At 39.5% G+C, this 21,873-nt stretch overlaps 1 protein-coding gene across 7 annotated transcripts in view; it reads right to left on the bottom strand.

The window, feature by feature from the left end:
* Positions 1-21,873, bottom strand: part of PLCH1 (phospholipase C eta 1) — a gene marked incomplete at both ends in the record, with an annotated part of 206,258 nt that overhangs the window by 45,036 nt on the left and 139,349 nt on the right. For all 7 annotated transcript variants that reach the window (XM_079704981.1, XM_079704977.1, XM_079704978.1 and 4 more), the window contains 3 exons: positions 6,822-6,929; positions 12,592-12,763; positions 16,927-17,047. In XM_079704981.1, coding sequence (XP_079561107.1) covers positions 6,822-6,929; positions 12,592-12,763; positions 16,927-17,047 — 401 coding nt within the window. The remainder of the gene's footprint in view (positions 1-6,821; positions 6,930-12,591; positions 12,764-16,926; positions 17,048-21,873) is intronic.

The raw sequence follows: 21,873 nt of genomic DNA, 5'->3' as shown, positions 1-21,873 counted from the left end.
TGTGCTATACAGTAAGACATTTAGATCTTCTGCCCAAACTTCTGTTTAGATCTTCGGCCCAATTTTTGATTGGGTTTTTTTTTTTGATATTGAGCTGCATGAGCTCTTCATATATTTTGGAGATTAATCCCTTGTCGGTCGATTCATTTGCAAATATTTTCTCCCATTCTGTGGGTTTTTTCATTTTGTTTATGGTTTCCTTTGCTGTGCAAAAGCTTTTAAGTTTAATTAGGTCCCATTTGTTTATTTTTGCTTTTATTTTCATTACTCTAGGAGGCGGATCAAAAAATATCTTAAGGCAATTTATGTCAGAGAGTGTTCTACCTATGTTTTCCTCTAAGAGATTTATAGTATCCCAGGCTTGCATTTAGTCTTTAATGCATTTTGAGTTTATTTTTGGGTATGGTGTTAGGGCGTGTTCTAATTTCATTCTTTTACATGTAGCTGTCCAGTTTTCCCAGTACCACTTATTGAAGAGACTGTCTTTCGTCCATTGTATATTCTGCCTCCTTTGTCATAGATTAGGTGACCATAGGTGCATAGGTTTATCTCTGGACTTTCTATCCTGTTCCACTGATCTATATTTCTGTTTCTGTTCCAATACCATATTGTTTTGATTACTGTAGCTTTGTAGTATAGTCTGAAGTCAGGGAGCCTGATTTCTCCAGCTCTGTTTTTCTTTCTTAAAATTGCTTTGGCTATTCAGGGTCTTTTGCGTTTCCATACAAGTTGTAAAATTTTTTGTTCTAATTCTGTGAAATGAATCACTTTGCAGTACACCTGAAACTAACACAACATTGTGAATCAACTATACTCCAATATAAAATAAAAATTTAAAAATTAAAAATAAATTGCTTATTCTTATAATATAGAGCCTATTAATTTAGTTGCTGTCAATAAGAATCAGAATTTAGAACCCTTATTCTTTCTGTTTGTCTCAAGATTTTTTCACGTAGTAATAGCTTTTTTAAAGAGTAGAGATCCCGAGGAAGATAAGGAGATAAAATGGATGACTTCAAGATTCTCAAGATATTATGGCCAGTCACACAATGTACTTGTGCAAGGTCATGAGAGTCACCTAGGTTTGTAGACCTGCTCCTTCCCCAGGTCAGAGGTCAATGTCAGCCAGGAGAGGACACGCCTACCACAGTTCAGAGCCAACTGGGACAACCCCTTCCCAGGAGTGTGAACGCAACTTATGAAGGTGGTAGGCAGGTCAGAGAGCCAGAAGAAGATTTTGACATATTATTTTAATGTCCATTTAGAAAATGAGGATAAAGAAACTGAGGCCTAGAGTGGCAGAGCCAGGCTTTGACCTAGGCTCCAAAGCCTGTGTGTTTGATGACTGCTACCCAGTATGTCATCTGACCTACTCTGGGTATTCCAGGCTACCCTCAGCTCTCTTTCCTCTGAATTCACATTCTCTTAAGTCAATTCCACATAACATAACAATTTGTCAAGTTTGTTATTATTTGTTGCCAGTGTGATAAGTGTGTCTCTCCAGCTAGATGAACTCCCCAAAAGACATAAATCTGAGAGGTCATATAAAATATCATGCTTGAGAGCAAGGATGGCCCATATAATTTTCCTCCTCTAAATTAATCACTAGATTAATTACTTTATCACAACCCCATTTTCCTAATCTGTAAAACATTAGAAAGGATAGTTTCAACCCCATCCCCATGGCTATAGGAATAAAATGAAATACTATAAGTATAAAATCCTTAGCATAGTGCTGGTGCTAGTAAGGGTTCAACAAGTGGTTCATATTTAAAAGCTGATTTTAGCTCAGGTATAAAAAAATAATAGTACAATGTCAGAAAAATAGCAAAAGATAATGTTTCTTCAGAGCTGTTAAGCATACATTTTTAAATGTTATTAGAGCAAACATTCTTCATATACATTAAGAAAAAACAAAAAAATACTGTCCAAAATGAATGTAAGTCTGGGTTTGTGCATCTGTACATACATGTGGGTTTATATATGACAGTGTACATTCATGCTTTGAAGTCCCCCACTGCTCCAATGACAGAAGAACTAACAAAGAGAAAAGTCATAATCTTGGTCAAAATAAAATAAACAAGATCACTGCAGATCATAAATGTAGCTGAGCTCCACATTCACAGTGGGCAAAGGTGGCCAAGAATTTATATCTTACAATACAATAGAAACTAAAAGTGCTCCACATGCTGTGGGAGATTAGAGCTGGTCTCTCAACATGAAACCAAGTTGGTGAAGAAAGCTGGAATGGGATCCTTGCTTATAATAGGAAACATTAAAAAAAAATAAAACTACTGTGAGGAAGATTCAAATTTTAATATCAAAAGAGGCAAGAATAAGAAGACAACCAAAGTGTTGGTTTGCTTGGTGACTGAATGGGTAATATCTTCAACATCTCTAGTGGCAGAGAACTCTCAATCAATGTAAGGTCTGGTTAGGAACTTGGGGCACAGGTGGGCTGTGTGTATATGTGTGGGTGCCATGGGGGTGGGGGGTGCTTAGCGTTCAAGTAGAAGCAATCCCAAAACCGTTAGATAAGAAGGTTAAATACAGAAAGAAGGAGAATGGAAGGGGAAAAAACATTCCACTCAAAACTGAATATTCAACCTGAAATTCTAAAACCCATGTGGAAAAACTAATGCTAAGATGGAGTGCTAAAAACATCAACACATGGAAAGGAGACTCACTCTTTCACTTTGAAATAAGTATGTTTAGATGCTCAAAGATATACAGAAATAGCTCCATAAAAAGAACAAGAAACTAAGAAGCCAAACAGTAAAATAAGAACAGGTGTTTATGAAAAAAAAATAAAATAAAAATTTTGTAAATCAAGTATATAGTCATTGAAATTAAAAGAATAACTGGGATAAACTCTAGACCAGACGTAGTCAGAGATAATTAATGAATTGGAAAATTATACTGTAAATATATAGTACCCAGAATCAGCAGAGACATAAAGAAAACATTAAAGAATTAAGAGATATAGAAAATTAAGATTCTAACCTAAATCTAATAATACTTCCAGAAAAAGAAGACTGATGAAATGGCATAAAAACATATTTAAAGAAAAAAACTGTTGAGAATTTTCTAGAATGAAAGAAAACATGAGTTCTCCAGTAGGAAGTGAATATGGAGTGCTAAGAAAAATAAACCTACTCCTCGTCATTTAATAGTGAAGTCACAGAACAGCTAGAATAGAAAGGAAAGACATATTACCAACAAGAAATAGTTGTAGAAAACAAAATTATGGTTACCAAGGGGGAAAGAGGAAGGGATAAATTGGGAGCTTGGGATTGACATAGACACACTACTATATATAAAACAGATAACTAGTAAGAACCTACTGTATAGCACAGGGAACTCTACTCAATACTCTGTGATGACCTATATGGGAAAAGAATCTAAAAAAGAGTGGATATATGTATATGTATAGCTGATTCACCTTGCTATACAGCAGAAACTGACACAACACTGTAAATCAACTACACTCCAATAAAAAATAATTTAAAAAAACAACAGGGATAGTTGAGTTCTCGGCAATAATTCTCAGAAGATAATAACTTTGAGATATAAGGGAAATATGTACATACACATATCAATAATACATACAGTACATTAGACCTTAAATGTTCATTACCTTAACTCTCTGGCAGGGCAGGGAGGAAGAAATTGTATCATAAACTAGAAAACAACTGGAATCTTCAGCTCACCTTCCACTCCTCACCCCTTGTCACAAGGATGCAACAGCATGCCCAGCACGTGGGTGTTTACCGAGGAACAGGACCTCACAACATCATGAGGTAACTCATCCTTTCCATGAGTGCTGACAAGTCTTAAACCAACAAGATTCATAATCGCCCTTAAAATGGCTCAAATCATAAAATGAATAACTTAGGAAAGAAGGTCAATCTAAGGTAGTAGGGAGGGAGGAAACTATTAAAGTATTTAGTGTGAGACATGCAGAGTGAATAATGGTTTTAGGGTACTAACATAACACAAAAAGTGGTTACATGTTACTCTACTAGGGCTTGTTTAAACTTGTTGGAAGGCTTGGTGTTCACGGGATGAGCTTCATGTAGGAGATAGACAGCTTGATATTTGTGCCTAAGAAGCTGGCTGAACCCAGATTCAGAGAGCGCAAGGAAAAAGATACTGAATAGCTCAGCAGAAGAGGCAAATAATCAGTGAGGTTGAACCATGGGGGTGGAAAGTCTGTAAGGCACACTGACATTAGAGGACCCCATAAAAATGAATAATGGTGAGCTGGCCCCACTGAATCAAACCTGTTAGATTACTGTGCTGTGGTTGAAAGGAAGCTGTCCCCAGAGTCTTTGAGCTGTGTGATTCTTGGGTCATTGAACACACCGGCTTTACCTATGGCTTATTACACTATGAGCCAGATTTTCTCTATGGCTGAAGCCTCAAATTAATGAGGTAGAAGCTTAAAGGATTCAACTAATTCAAAAGAAAGCATTTCTTAAAAGAGCAAAAGCTTTCGGTGTGGTTTGAATCCCTTAGCTAGACGGTAGACTAGGAGGAGTAAGAAGGCCAGCGTGAGGGTCCTGCCTCCCTCTCTGTTCTAAAGTCCGGGTAAAGCTGGGCAAGCCACAGATCCTGCTTCTGACCTCTGCATCTGCTGTTCCCTCTGCCTGGAACAACCTCCCCCAGATATGAGCATGGCTAACCTCGCCTCTTTCTGGTCTTTGCTCACGTGTTACCTTCTCTGTGAGACCTTTCCTGGCCATCCCATCTAAAACGTCAACAGACCCTTTACCCACACACTTTCTACACTTCTTCCCTCCCTTTTTCCCTTTAGCACTTACCACTGCCTAGTACACTACACGTTACTTATTGTCTATCCTCCCATCTCCCACCAATGTAGAGACTCCACGAAGGCAAAGATTTTTGTCTGTTTTGTTTATTGATATATGCCCCAACACCTATAGCATGTTGGTGCATCTCCAACAGGAGTTCCTCCATAAAAATCTTTTGAATGTGCCAATGAATCTTGCATAAGCCCCATGACAGCTAGCATTCCAGTGTTCGTGAATGCTAAGCTGAAAATCTTTATTTATTGCAATAATTCAGATATAACTTATAAATCTAACCACATTCTGTTAACTTAAAACTGAGGTTAAGAACTTCCTCTAAGGTAATTATTGGTTTCATACAAACTATGCACAGTACATCCGCCTTTGCAGAAATATGATCAGACACTCGATTTAGATCAGACAATTTACATTCAACACTCAAATAAGGCATCTGAGCCCTCTGCTGACAATAGAACTAGAAATTGACTGATTACGGATAACACTTTGGCTTTCTCAATACAGCACTGCCTTTTCTCAGAAGAGCTCAAAAATAGAAAAAAAAGATTTGAAAAAGATGCGTAAAAACCTTATATATTTCCACTAGAATGTTGATTTCTTTATATATTTTCTCTCCTAAAGTCTAACAAAGAGACCTGTAAAACGTTACAGGTAAGGTGCTCTCCACTTTCACTTAAGCCCAAATCAAAGAATCCAAATGAAAGATCATGGCTATCTTTATGGAATCACATTCTAAACTCTCAACCTATATGGGTTCCTAGACATCAACCAAGAGACTTTGAAGATTGAGAGGAACCCAGTTGGATATTATCACAGGTGAATTTATTGGTTTGTTTCCATAAAACTATACCTACTTCTCTTTTATAATTGTAGATATTTAACTTAGAAAGTTAGGAGGCTCACTGATATCAGAAGAAATTTTATATTACTGGATGGATTTAGAAACTAGAATAACTTGGGTTTTACTCAGAGCAATAAATGACTATTGTGATAGTATCAATAGCTAAATTTCCACCACTCATTTTCACTAAAAACTACATTCCCTAAACACATAACTTAGTCAAGACTCTCTGCTCCTTGCTTCTAAATGATAGACTACTCTGAGGCTGGCAACCAAGAGTTTTGGGAAACAAGAGGCAAAGATATTGAAATTCAGAGACAAAAATCTGGCTTATAAAATAAAGCTTAAAGAAAGAGGAATACTACTTTTCTGTAGAAATAAAATTGTAAACCTTACAACAAATTAACATGAGCAGGTGTTACTCTCAGATTGTCATATGTTCCTGGAAATCACGTGAGTTGTAGAGGTGGGGGAAGTCAAGAAGTCCTAGTCCCCCATAGTGATGGGGGGTGGGGGAGGTCTTTAAGCCTTACATTTCTCCCAGGTTTGCATTTCCATTGGATTACCTGGCTAAATGGTGCTTTTCTACAAAGGCAACTCCTTGATCTAGGACAGAGGTCTGAAGCACTATGCAGGTGGCAAACTATTCTATGCCATTTTATCTGAAATGTGGCAAATTTAAGATTTAGCCAAGAGATCCATGTCTGGAAGAGCTTGGAAATCTTCTGGTCCAAGGTACATTCTCTTAGGGAGGGGATGAGCATTCTAGAGAAGCACACACACTTGCAGCTGGGTTCTGTGAGCCAGCCTTGACAGGCAGCATGGCGGGGCTTAAAGCCCATTTATGCCATCAGACAGTGACATTTCCAACCGCAATTTGAATTTTGACCAAGCTGTAATAGGAGGGAATTTGTCCCTGGAGAGAGGGTCAGATGGGTTAATCACTAACATTGCTTCCAACTCTAGGACACAAGAATCCTTGACTCACTCACTCAATAAACATTTGGGAGTCTTTGTGCCAGCACACAAAGTAATTTTCAATAAATATCCTTTTTACACTACAGCCACCATATCTGTGAAGATTCCAACACAGCAGCAATTTTTACTGTAGCACACAGAGGGTAAAAATTATGGCCAAGCCTGTAACTTACATAATGGAGCTTGAACTTGCACTCATCTTCGATTTCATCTGCGCTGTCTTCATCGGAAACTTCCCCTTCCTCTGCATCATCTCCAAGGTGATAAGGTAACTTCTTGCCCTGAAATGAAACAAAACACTCAATTTAAAGATGAAAATTCAGCAAGATAGGGGTATGGGAATTAAGAGGTACAAACTACTATGTATAAAGTAAGCTACAAGGATATATTGTACAGCACAGGGAAATACAGCAATTATTTTATAATAACTTTAAATTGAGTCTAATCTATAAAAATATTGAATCACTATGTTATATACCTGAAACTAATATAATATTAGTCAACTATACTTCAGTTAAAAAATAAAATAGGAAATGAAAAATGAAAATTCACAATAGCCAAAAGGTGGAAATAACCCAGTGTCTACCAACAGGTGAATGGATAAACAAAATGTGGTATACGCATACACTAAAATGTTATTCAGCTTTTAAAAGTAAGGAAATTCTGACTCATGTTACAACATGGATGAACCTTGAGGACATTAGGCTAAAAGGAATAAGCCAGTCACAAAAGACAACTGTTGTATGATTCCACTTATATAAGGTACCCAGAGTAGCCAAATTCATAGAGACAGGAAGTAAAACAGTGGTATCCAGGGGCTGGAGGAAGCAGGTGGTGGGGAAGATGGGAGCTGTTTAATGAGTATGGAGTTTGGGTTTTGCAAGAAAAGAGTTCTGTACATGGCAATGCGAATGTACTTGACACAGCTGAACTGTACACTTAAAACTGGTTAAGATGGTAAGTTTTATGTATGTTGTATTTTACCACAATTAAAAATAATTTTTAAAAATTGAAAAATGAAAATAGACTGTCATACTGAGTGAAGTAAGTCAGACAGAGAAAGAGAAATACTGTATGTTATCAATGCGGAATCTAAAAAGAAATAATACAAATGAACTTATATAAAACAGAAACATCTCATAGACTTAGAGAACAAACTTATGGTTATGGGGACGGGGGAGCGGGGGAAGAGATAGTTAGGGAGTGTGGGATTGATGTGTACACACTAATATATTTAAACATTTCTTTTTTTTTTTTTTAATTTATTTATTTATTTATTTTTAGCTGTGTTGGGTCTTCGTTTCCGTGCGAGGGCTTTCTCTAGTTGTGGCAAGCGGGGACCACTCTTCATCGCGGTGCACAGGCCTCTCACTGTCGCGGCCTCTCTTGTTGCGGAGCACAGGCTCCAGACGTGCAGGCTCAGTAGACGTGGATCACAGGCCTAGCTGCTCCACGGCATGTGGGATCTTCCCAGACCAGGGCTCGAACCCGTGTCCCCTGCATTGGCAGGCAGATTCTCAACCACTGCGCCACCAGGGAAGCCCCACACTAATATATTTAAAATGGATAACCAACAAGGACCTACTGTATAGCACAGGGAACTCTGCTCATATTATGTAACAACCTAAATGGGGAAATAATTTGAAAAAGAATAGATACATGTACATGTATAAATGAATCACTCTGCTGTACACCTGAAACTATCACAACATTGTTAATCAACTATTCTCCAGTATAAAGTAAAAAGGTTTTTAAAAAAAAATAAAAATGAAAATAAAATTTGTTATCCCCTTGCCAATCGTTACTTCAGACCGACTTGAAGGCAGATCGCTTGAATTAGGGGCAAAACAAAGGGAGAAGAGACTTTCGAGAAAAGGCAGTTTTATTACTTCCAATTAAATACAATTAATTAGGTATACTATATTTACAAGTAAAAATCAGACCAGGCTTCTGTTCGAGAATATATGACTCATCATAATCAGGCATCACCCCATCCCATGTCCTTAGAGCAGCTTGTTCTCCTGAGCAGGTTAAACACGCCCTTCTCTCCTGCTGGCTGTGTCCTCTGCACTGACCAGACCTGCTTTTATGGACAATGCAATGACACTCCTGCCCAGCCAGAACATGCCCTTCGCAACCACTCACCAACACACTTTAGGAATCAGGGGCTTTTGGACAACAAGGGGGAATTCTTATAACAAAATGGTAGAAAACCCAAGTTATAGAATTATATGCACATTATGATCTCAATGATATATAAAAACTCAGGGAAAAAAATCTGGCAAGAAGTATGGTCAATTATTAGGAGTACGAATCTCTGGGTAACAGCATTATGGGTGATAGTTATTTTCTCCTTTTCTACATTTCCCAATTTATATTCAGAAAAAGTAAAAGTAAATAAAAAGCAGAAGAAGGAGGCATGGCCCAGGGGCCTGATAAGGGCTTCCAGGACGGCTAACCATCTGTATCAGTAAAAGCATCTTACTTGTAAGCAGAAAGGAATATTAATAGGAAATTGAATCACTCCCAGAATCTTGGGGAGCAGAGGGGGCAGAACCAGACTCTGTGGCTAAGGGACCAAGGTCACTGTGGTAGACAGCCTCTAAAATACCCCCAATGGTTCCTACCTCTTGGTATTCATGTACTTCGATAATCCCTTCCCCTTGAGTGTGGGCTGGACCTAGTGACCCCGTTGAATGAATGGAATACAGCAAAAGCATAAAGATGGGGGAAATTCTTTAAACGTGGAAGGATGGTCATATGCTTGGCAGCCAAAAATAATGATAAATTTCTAAATATCATCCCAGACTACTACCCAGGCTGATCTTCTCTAAACTAGAGCTCCAGTGACTTCTGTTATATATTCCTGCTCTTCACACCATGACTGGCCCACCTTCAGCACTCTGGATCTTCCCCTCATCCACTTCTCCTCCCTCCACAGGGCCACAAGCACAGTCAGATTTTCAGAGAACTCTCCCTCCCAGTTTCCTGTATCTTCCCTGATACCCAAAGCTCTTGACCTAAAGGGCTTGGCAAAGAGATAGATTTAAAGCTGGTTAAATCATTTATGTAATGAAAACAAAATCTATCTTAAGAATCCAAACTCAGAATTTGAATACTTCAATATTTTCTTCAACTTACAAAAGAATGGTTATAGTTTTAAAAAGGTGGTATTTAATTTGCCTTCATACCCCTATGTAATATATTTCTTATTTGCATGTGCTATCTGCAAAGTGAAAACTACATTCTTTTCCACAGGAATATATAGAGCTATAGATATATAAATATGGCATTAAGCTTCAAATCCCCTTTACTTAAATGTGGCAGTAGGTGGGGAAGCAAGGAGAGAAAGCTGCCATCTAGAGTATTCACAAGGCGCCCTCATTTTCAGTCCTTTCAAAATCCCATTAAAAGACATCAGGGCCATATCTTCTGCCAGCTTTTTCCACATTCCTGGTCTTTGAAAGATACCTTATACAGGCAGATAGGAAGAAAAGCAACACCACAGAACATTGTTTCTTAACGCCTCTTATGAACAGTGTTATGCCTGAGGAAAATTATATAATAAACTTAGGTAGAATTTTATGAACTTAACAGTGGTCCAGTGTAAACAAAGAATGACCTAGGGCTTCCCTGGTGGCGCAGTGGTTGCGAGTCCGCCTGCCGATGCAGGGGACGCGGGTTCGTGCCCCGGTCTGGGAAGATCCCACATGCTGCGGAGCGGCTGGGCCCGTGAGCCATGGCCGCTGAGCCTGCGCGTCCGGAGCCTGTGCTCCGCAATGGGAGAGGCCACAGCAGTGAGAAGCCCGCGTACCGCAAAAAAAAAAAAAAAAAAAAAAAAAAGAATGACCTAGAAGTCCCCTTCTGATCTACATACTATTTCATGCAGGAGTCACACTCAAGAATTAGATTAATTCTTCCATGGTACATGGAAATATTTCTAGAGACTGGAACCAGAGCCATCTCTTAGCTTTTAGCTGCATGGCCCCAGGACAGTAATAACTGCTCTATGACACATCTGTAAAAGTAAAATGCTTGGACCAGATAAGTTTCCTTTCAGTAATGAGTCTATGGAAAATTACTAAGTTCGTTATTATTTTTGTTCAAAAGCAAATGTTTGTTTAATTTTTAGGAAATACATACACACACAGTTGGCCCTCCATACCCAAGGGTTGGTTGAATCCGCAGATGTGAAGAGCCAACTGTACTAGGCCATTTCATATGAAGGGCTTGAGCATTGTGGATTTGGAACCAATCCTGTGGGTACTGAGGGACTAGTATATATATCTGTGTGTGTGTGTGTGTGTGTGTATACACACAAGGTTGGAAAGTTTGTGTGTTACAGTTATAATAATAAACAACTTGCCCATCTCCAAAGTGGTAAGTAGCCATTCAAATGCTGCCTTTTGGATCACAGATTGCTCTGATGCTAAAGGAACTTAGGAAAATCAGTTCCCTTTTTGTTGCTTCAAATGGGAGTGTGTTGGTCCAGAGATCTAAGAAATCTCCTTAAAGTTTGGAGAAGGTTACTACTAGCAAATGGACTGCAGCTGCTTTGAAATACCCACAGCCCACATTGCTGCCACTCCTTCCAATAAGTGCCTCAGGTCTTCTGGCTTCAATTCACCCTGGTGCCCATTTGCCCTAGGACATTCTATGCCCAATGATCCAAAGCCCAGTTATGCACAAGGGATTCAGTAAGATCATATCAAATATTCCTTAAGTTCTACTGTCCAAATGAGAAGTATTTCAATCAGATGGACTCATTCGGCATTTAACCTTCTGATGCTTGGCTAAAGACCATTTGGGAACATGGAAACATTTACAAGGCTATAAAGCTGACACTGAGCTTTCTAACCTAGCAATCAGTTTTCACCACAAGAGACTGCGTTAGCAAGACTTCAGGAAAATTGACCTTAACGTTATTTCTCGCATTATATAATTGGAGCTTTTATTCAAAATGCTTTCACACATACAAATGCCCAATGACACCCCTTTGATGGATTCAGCCTATAACTCTCATTTAACTGATAGAAAAACAGGTTTGGACCCATTCTAAAGATGAATACTTTACATCTTTCCCATGTGCTGTCCTCTCTTAAAGCCCCAGTTAAAGTCTTGCTATGAAATTACACTATCTGACTTTCCTGTGCCTCCTCTGTGATATTTGGTTTTTGTACACACCCTTTTTAAGTAAAATATAACCCCGTTTGATCATTAATACTCTACTGCTTTTCCTTAGGTTTTTAGTCTCAAAACAATACAACTATCCAAGATGCTTTGGTCCAAACACACAAAATTAACTGGAATTAAATAAAATCACAGCAGCAATCTGAGAACACAAGGAGCTGTCTTTCTGGCTATTCCTTGCATTAATAATATTCATTTCAGGTAGTAAGTTTTCTCCCTCAGAAGATCTGTTTATGAAATGCCATTCTATTCACCCACTGCTCCTCCACATACACACGAATCCTATGGGGCACTATGTCTGAACGTGTGCTCCACTTTGAAACGAGCTCTTCTCACTTACATAACCAAGGCTGACCAACCATGAAGACTTTTTTTGACAGACAGTTATTGGAGCTTGAAATGGCAGAGAAAAATCTGAAAGAAATGCTTTTGGATACGGACACATGTAATCCAGGCCTCCCGTACACAGACCCCTCTCCAGCGTCAACTACTACCGACTAAAATATTCAGTATTTGGTTTACAGTACTGAGGTTCTCACTTCATAAAAACAAATCCCAGAATACGTGGCCAGTCAGTAACAAGCTTTTTCTGAAGGTATGACTATAAATAAGTTGGAACAAGGTGCATGCACAAATCTAGACAACCCTTCATGTATTGACTATTATTCTCTTGATAAACCAGTTTTCAGTCCTTAAGGGAGGGAGGGCTTAGCAGGTCATTAGTGCCTTTTATTGCATTCCTGAGGTAATTACCTTCACCAGGATTTTGCCTTTCAAACTCTGAGGGCTTGGAAGCTGCTTGGTGTCTCCTGTGCTAACAGATGACAGGTCGAGTTTGTCTCGGAATATTCCTTTCAGGTACTGAGCAATTTTCCTTTGCTGCTGGACACTGCAGTGATTCTCGATAGACAGTATGACCGGGAACCTGAGAGAACAGCAGCACATTGTAAAGGTGTTGAGTACGGAAACTCACAGGGACTTTTGAAGATTATTCTGTATTCATTATGTTCTTACAAGCCTAGTGACAGTATTTGTGAGAGAGGTGATCATTAAAATGCTTCTAAAATGAAAAAGATGAGAGATGCATTAAAAAAAATAACAAACTCCTCTGGCTAAATATATTTAACCAGGCATAAGGGGTGAACAAAATACCAATCCATATGAGATGACTTAGTCTAATATTTTGTAGCTCTCTCTCTCCCTCACACACACATGCACACACACAGTACATATATTTTGTCTCTTTTACAAGAAAAAATACAAGAGAAAATTTTGAGAGATAAGGAACCTAAAGAAAGAAAACTCATAAGGTAATTTTGTCTTATTTATTCAAAAGTCTAGAAACATCTAGGAGACCACTATCATTAAATGAAGATATCTACCCTAAAAATATATATTCAACACACAGCTTGAAAATTACTATTGAGGATAAAATAACACAATGAAATTTTGTGTTTTATAGCGTCCTATGTCAGGCATTTCAAAATCATTTGTATAGAAATATATGCTAGTCTTTACTTTCAGAAAGGAAAAAAAAAAGTCAAGCATTCACTCTCCTCCAGCACTCAGGGCTCTGTGCAGAGAATGTGAGACCCCAACGGAGCGATTAGTACAGACAGCCTTAGGAACCAGCAACGATTCCATGACCTTACTCCTCTTCTGACTTTGTTTTTTCCTCAGAAAAACAAATTCAGGCTTATTTTCATTTTTTTTCTAGTTTCCATCACATATCTTCTGAAGTACTAGGCAATAAATTTTTTTCCGGAATAGACACACCAATATTTAAGTTGCCTAATATGTCTATATGGAGAAAAAATTTTATTTATGCACTTGTATGAGAAGCACAAACTCCACAATACAGGCTGTGACCTCCTGAAATTACATTCTATCCTCATTAGTAAACCTGATGCCAGAGGTAATATGAGAGATGAACCTTTGTGACTGAGGTCGGTTTGGTTACCAGACTATAATCTGTTTGATCCTGTGTCCTCACATGGGTTTTACCCCAGAGTGTTAGAAAGAAAGAAAAACTGCAGACTAGCAACCTGAGTTGTCTGCGCAGTCACATGAGGGAGTTCTAGTGATGGATTTTTAAATTATCAATCTGTTTATAAAAAGGCTATCAGTGTCTAATGATGCTTGGTGTATGAAGCAGTGCTTCTCAACAGGGGCTAGGGCGACTGTGTGGCACCCTTTCCAAAGGGACATTTGTCAATGTCTGAAGACATTTTTGGTGGTCACAATGTTGGGGATGGGGGCCGCTACTGGTGTTTAGTGAGTAGAAGTCACGAATTTGCTCACCATCCTGCAACGCACGAGACAGTTCCCCATAACAAAGAATTATCTGATCCAAAATGTCAATAGTGCCAAGGTTGAGAAACCCTGGTGTAAAGATGAAACTAAGGACTTCCCTGGTGGTCCAGTGGTTAAGATGCTGCCCTTCCACTCAGGGGTCGTGGGTTCGATCCCTGGTCAGGGAAGTTCCACGTGTGGTGTGTTGAGGCCAAAAAAAACCACACGTGAAACAAAAAAAAACATTTTCAGTTTGGGACTTCCCTGGCAGTCCAGTGGTTAAGACTCTGCACGTCCACTGTAGGGGGGTGTGAGTTCAATCCCTGGTTGGGGAACTAAGATACATGCTGGGCGGCACGGCCAGGAAAAAAAAAAAAAAAAAAAAAAAAAAAAGATGCAACTAGAACTTAAAGCTGCACTTTTATTTTTTTATTATTATTATTTTTTTTTTTTTTTTGTGGTATGTGGGCCTCGCACTGTTGTGGCCTCTCCCGTTGTGGAGCACAGGCTCTGGACGCGCAGGCTCAACGGCCATGGCTCACGGGCCCAGCCGCTCCGCGGCACGTGGGATCTTCCCGGACCGGGGCACGAACCCGTGTCCCCTGCATCGGCAGGCGGGCTCTCAACCACTGCGCCACCAGGGAAGCCTAAAGTTGCACTTTTAAAATGTGCTAAACAAGATTATTAACTGTTTTAATTTGAAGTGCTTTTCTCCTAAGGATCCCCAGACTTTAAGTAAGCATAGTCAAGTCGCCAGAGGGTCCTCCGAAGTACATAGACAGCAGGTCTTCTCAATGCCCTACTTCACATGTTGGAAAATAACGGCAAATCACTTCATCAACTTGGCTAAGATTAGTAGCAATCAGGGTAAAAAGACCCATCAGAATTTAGTACTTGGATTCTTCCATGTGGAAGACAGCACAAACCAAACCTGCTATGCAGCAAGTGTCTCTTATCAGAACAGCATTTTAACTTCATATTTAATTAATGAGAAGACGAAATGTTAGAAATTTTAAAAGCTACTAATGTCTACAAAATTAATTTCATGCAATTGCAATTGTAATTTTAATTTGCCTCTTTTAATGTAAAAATCATTTCTTGAATGTCTGGTATATTGCAGGCACTGGCTAGGCAATAAAGAATGAATAAGGGGGAGTTCCCTGGTGGCCTCGTGGTTAGGATCCTGGGCTTTCACTGCTGGGGCCTGGGTTCAGTGCCTGGCTGGGGAACTGAGATCCTGTAAGATGCACACAGCAGCCAAAAAAAAGGGGGGGGGGGAATAAAGTTTTATTTTTAATTTCTTTTAAAAATGAATGAATAAGACATAGCCACATATTTTCAAGGAGTTCATGGTCCTAACTACTTAAAAGGAGGCAAGTCACCAACAATTGCAAGAAGGTGCTGTATGATATGATAGAAATATGTTGAGTACTAAGGACAGTGAAAAGAAGCATTTAAATCAGTTGTAGTATTGGTAAGTTTGCCAGAGGGACAATGCCTAAGCAGTCTTCTAGGATAAGCAAGAATTGGGCAGGTGGAATAATGGAGATGAGTGTTTCAGACAGAGAGAACGGCACAAGTGAGGGTAGGGTCTGTGAAAGCACTGAGATTCCCCAGGGCCTCCGGAAGACAGTCAGTGACAGCAGAAGCCCAAGTCTCTGTGGAGCAACAGTGGAAGACAACACTGGAAGAGCAGGAAGAGGCCAGGCCTTGAAGGGCACGGAAGGCATGACCATGTACAACAGGGAGTCTTTGAAGGACTTTAAGAATTACAACATCAGCTTATATTTTCAGAAAGAAACATACTACACCAGCGTGGAGGATAAACCAAAGAGAAATGAAAATGAAGAGGAGGCAGTGGAGTCAAAAGATAATTTAGCAACTAGAATTGAAAAGATTGGCTGAATCGAGAGTGGGCTCCCAGTTTCTAGGTAAAACCATTGGTAAACAGTGCTACCCTCCTAACTAGAAGGAAATGGAGCAAGAGGAAGCTTGGCAGAATGAAATGCTGAGTTCAGTTTGGGGTGGAGGCCCCGTGCTGGTAGGAGTCTTATCCTCACTCAGTGTTGGGGCTCCCCAAACCTCTTATAGTATGCCTGGCTTAGAGTGGGCAACTTTAAATATCTAAGTAAATGTCTGAATAAATAATGAAATTTGTTAATTTTCAGGTATCTATGGGACAACAACTTAGGACTAATAGTGACTATTAAAGGAGTGAGGAAATGGACTAGAAGACCGTAGGCTAAAGAAAGAGGTCGAGAAGCAATGGCAGCAATAGAGGAGAGAATGCTGTAATAGAGTCCCCCCAAAAGCAAGTATTAAGGAGAAAATTATAACCATTATCAAATGCCAAGGAGGGGTCAAGTAACATAAGGACTCTAGGCGCTTCAGTATACACAGGACATCCAGCAAGTCTGGAAACCAAGATATTATTATTTTATTGTATTGCAGTATAATCCCAATAAGCTATTTATTATGTATAGTAAGCTGTGTTTCTAAACTTTACAGACACTCTGTACACCCTGGCTTTAGAAATTTTGAGGTCACTCTTTGTAAGAACGTGCTTCGAGGAGGCAACATCTTGAGAGAGAATGGGGTAAGGAATAAAGGGAGCACAAGAAAGTATGTACATGCGGCCCTTGTTTGCTTGGTGTTTTGTTGGGAAGGAAGGAGAGAACCAGGGCAGGAGAAAGCGAGATGTAGACTCCAGGGAAGTGTGTGGCTTGGTGGCCGTGTTACATCAGGCAGTGCTGCATGTGCCAGCTGAGGCTGGCTCCCAGCTGCTGCTCTACTTACTCGTTCTTCACAAAGGCATGCTTGTTGATGGTCTCCACAACATCTCTGAAGAGGATCTTTGAAGTGAGCGTGTAACCATGGTGTACGACCGGCTCTCCGTCGGGGCCATCCCAACAGTCAACTGCCAAAAACAGAATGTCACATCAGCAACCCAAAGTTTCTTGTGTGTCCTGATAGTTCTGGAAATAGCACAAGTATTAAGTTTATTGTTTGAGCTTATACATACTATGATCATGACAAAGATGTCAGACCGAAATGAGTGTTCTGGCATATTTATCAAAATAAGGAATTAGAGATTATAAATGATTTACTGCAAGTGCTTATAGTTAACAAAGAGGTCATATACACAAGCAGCTTAGCATTTACCAAGAACTCTCATTAGAAACTTATCTAAATCCAATCGAGTATGCCTGAGCATAGTGATATTTCTTAACAGGTTGTTTCTCTAATTTTACTTCTTCTTATTCAGTTTACTATAGTCTTTTAATGTTTCAATGACCCTCTCAAATCAGTAACAGGGTTTTTCATCATTGTCCTCCTAAACTCATTATGTTTCCATTAGATTTATTTCCATTTGATTAATTCGACAGTAGTTCTAAAATAGCATTGACTTCTTAACTTTGAATCTTCAGGCCCTGCTAAGATTTATGTGAATATGGGCAAATGATTCAATAATTTAAAGTATTGTTTCCCCATCCATAAAAGGAAGACTAAGAACAGGACTTGAATCATAAGTTTGAGTGATTTATAAGTACATGAAAAGTTGATTATAAACCTGCATGGTACACAGTAATCATTATTGTTATTAATACTATTGATACTGTTATGTGTATGGACAACCTCACTGACCCGCAGCTGGAGAAAGACAACAGCTTCCTCACCACCCTCCCCAACTTAGAGTTTGCCTTCCCTTGTTTTACACTTTGCCACCAGACTAATTTCTCAAAACACTGCTTTCTCCATGTCACTACTTTGCTCAAAAGCCTACTCAGTGCATAACATAGCATCCAACACATAGTATGTACTCAGTAGGTCTATGTTAAATTTATTAATAAACAACTTATAGCAGCTCCTGCCTGCTTAACCCCAGGGCCCCTATCTCTGGCGCTAGAGACTGGCTAGCCATTCAACTAAGCCTGTTTTCTCTCTCGCCCTAGCTCACAGCTAGACTACAGTTCCCAGCCTTCCCTTGCAGTAGGACATGGCCATTGAAATGTGGGCAGAAATGATGTGCACCACTTCCAGGTCTGCTTTATGAAACCCTGCCCCCACAGTTATCCATGCCCTCTCTTCTGCAGTGAGTTTGGAAGTCACGTGCTGAAGATGGCACAGACACAGAAGGAAAGAGCCTGTACCCCTAAATCACTACTTGAAAGAGTCACCCATTAAGAACAGCTATTTCGGACTTCACATAAGAAATAAACTTCAGTTGTTTTAGGGCACAGAGATTTAGGCTTAACTGTTAAAGGAACTAGTTAATTAATATCTTAGCTCCTGTTTGACAGGTCAAACTTATTTCCTCCTACTTCCAACCTCACAGACTTATTCTTCCAGTTAGGCAAGCTTCCTCACATATGATCCTACTTCCATGCCTTTGCTTCTTTCATTTAAGGTCAACTGAAGTGCCCTCTTTCACTTTGCTTATCTCAATCTCAACCAAGGGTCAAATCCTTGATTAAGGATTTAGATCCTAAACCAGGATCCCCCATAGAATTGTGCCAGATCTCATGACATTGCCCTTCCTTATGACAGGGGGTCACAAATTCAAATACCAACAAGAACCTAGCAGGTCACATAAATAAATGTAGCAGCCCTACAGGAAATGTGTGTCTAAATGAGGTAACTATTTCTCACTGTCAGTCAATCACTTCTAAGTAGGAATAAGGACCCAGTTACCAGATCTGAGAAAAGTCAAAGGTCTCTTTCCTCTCTCTTTCTGTCTCTCTCTCTAGATAGATGAGAGTTGGGGGGGGGCGGTCTGTTCCCTAACTAATACAGTTACATATATCAATTAAATACTGCCTATTAAAATATCCTTGGGGGGCGGAAATGGAAAAAGGAAAAGGAGAAAGTACTTTCAAGGTTAAAACCATAGGAATACTGGAAACAAAGTTTAAGAACAAATATTTTGGGATGCTATCATACAGTGTTATACTGTTCCTTTGGGCCTGTAAATGAGGTCAAACATATAAAGGCATCTTCTCGGGAGAGAGGCTCCATCCCTCTTTTGACATGTGCTTGACATTCTTTAATTTGTCTTCGGATATAAGCGTGAAAAGAATAAACAGATGTTTCAAAAGTATGTAACTTAAACAATATACCCCAATTTATGCCCCATTTTAGAAGAAAAACGGCTTAGGAGGGTTTCTCATAAATGAGCTAATATATTTTCAGAAAGAATGCAAAGTAGACGAGGCAATGCCACAGCTGACTTGATGGTCATGTACACACAAAAATATCTCTTCATAAGAAACTACTTTGGTAATGAAAGAAGGAGCCCTTTTGCTAACATTTATGACACAGGCAGAATATGCATGGTTGAGGATGGTTCTCCTAACGTTCACTTTTTAGGTCTATTTTTTCACTTGTCTGTTAAATGAGGATAGCAACATCCCCAAATGGTGCTGCCATCTGAACACATGGCATCCATAGCCAAGTTCAAATGGCCATGAAGAGCTCCTGTAAGAGCTAGTGCTATGATGAGAATGTTGGCAAAGTAGAAATCCTCTAACCAATTTCCTAGCCACAAAATAGCCAGGCCCATTTTTGCAATCAGACCACATGTTAGAAGCCCCCAAAAGCACCCTGACAAACAGCTGGTCAGATCTGAAGTCCAGCTGAGAGACTAACATGACAGCTTTTCATAGTGGAACTCAAAATGTTTCACCCTGATAGTGCTCCCAGAGGTAACAGGAAAAGTTATAAACCGATTACAACAGCAATACGTCAGTTCCACAATGAAAGTGAAAATCCCCTGGACAGAATATCCATATTCATAAAGCAACTAGGGCTGAAAATCAAGGGAAATGAAAGGTCGTGTAAAAAATGTCATCAATCTGAGTTGCTGGCAAACCCACTTCACCAACAAAAGACTTATTCGTCTTCCCCAAGACACCATATATACCCTGACCGAGGACATTGTTGCAGCTGAACTAATGGAGATGGAAAACACAGTATTATCTAAATAGAAGCTTGAAAGTGGAGAGATTCTTCAGGTCACAATACCATGAAAAAACTGTCCAGAATCATTACTCTCCATCTCTAGGAACTATACTTGGCAAAAGCTGCTTCAGAAAATTATCTGTGGGACCTGAAATTTTTAATCCATGACCTGCTACATTCTATAAATCAGGTTCTTTAACTCCTAGCTGCAGCTGTTTAAGAATAAAAACAACTTCATCCAGAAGCAAGGTAGATAAAGCACCACTGGGTGTATATAGATTGGTGCCTCCAGGTCCAAGCTTGAAGTGTAAACTAAGATCTTCAAATTACAGGGCTGACAGAAATTGTCAGGAGAGCACGAAAAATCATGTTATCAAGTTCTAAAGTCTTCAGGAACATCTAGATATTTAGATGACAAGCCTAATCACAAGTAAGCAAATGCCTCCTATTAAAGCCAACCTCCTCTCTGTGCTGTGCATTGTGCTTCCTAGTCTTCCTTATGTGACCTGATGGCCCTTATTTGATCCCCCACCTTGGGCTGGTCATGTCATTCAATGCTTGTTCTTCCAAAAACCCCAAAGGCTTCCTGGAGAAGCAAAGTGGGGGAGTCAGACAACTTGGGTTCAAATACCAGCTTCCAAGCTTCCTAGCTATGGGACCTTGAGCCACCAACCCTACCCCAAATTGGGGTGCCTTCTTAGGGAGATTACTCCAGCTTCCTTAGTGTTGTAAGAATTAAAGAAGAATGTATGGAAAGCACTTAACCAGAACCTAGCCCACAAAAGGGGACGAAATCATGGTGGCTTCCCTGTTCCTTCCCAGTATATTCAAAGCCAAGGTGACAACCATAGTTTCAGACAGGAAACAGAGCAAGTACAAAGCTGACCAAGTCTCCTAGATAAACACAGTATAATGCTTCTTCTCAACAAAACCTTCCAGAAATAGCAGCTTGACTTTCACTGTCCAGTCATAGATTATTCCAATAGTGAAAACTTCAAGCCAAACAACAGAGGAGAAGTTTGCTGATGCAGGCTTGGCAAGGGAGATATTTGAGAGATTGCACGTCCTTTGCAATTATATCCAAGCTGTGCATCTTCTCAGTTTGTGTGAATGTCTGGAGCAAGCAACACCTTTTACACAAGGAGAGCAAAAATCAATAGCTTCTATTACTTTGGTGACTGGCAAAGAGGAAGAAAGAAGGTACAAGGGAAGGCCCATGTTCAATGTCATCTGCTGCACACAATTTCTAAAAGCTAATTTTAAAATTAAAAGATCCCTGAAAAAGCTAAAACTAAAAATTATTTGTGCCTTACTATAATTATCTTAATCAGATAACTTTCCTTCTTAATAGCCCAAGGAATGCCAGAGAATTAGAAGATCTGATTCAGTAAGGAGTTGATCATTAGAACATGGTTAAGCTTGGGTAAGACACTGATTTTGGACAGAGAAATCAAAAAACAAATGATTGGGCACCTGAAAGACCTGAAAAGCAAAGGAAACAGTACAGGGCACAGAAGTAACAAAATTGCAAAACTGCCTGGAGTTGACTTTCACTTCATGGAGTCACCAGAAGTCATTTTCCATATTTGGCCTCCAAGAAAATGTCACCATTTAAAATGATAGGCAACCATCACTCTGAAGCCAATAAGGGTGTGTGCCCTGGCATCTCTATGCATGACAGACTTGTAAAACTGCTTGAGTGCTGAGTGAACAAATGGTTGAATAATGGCTGAGAACAGAATGTCACCTCAAGACCTTCTGTTGCTCGAAAGGTTTTCCTTTATG

Source organism: Hyperoodon ampullatus (assembly GCF_949752795.1).
Source record: "Hyperoodon ampullatus genome assembly, chromosome: 5".
NCBI lineage: Eukaryota > Metazoa > Chordata > Mammalia > Artiodactyla > Ziphiidae > Hyperoodon > Hyperoodon ampullatus.
This window is presented reverse-complemented; position numbering and strand designations above follow the sequence as displayed.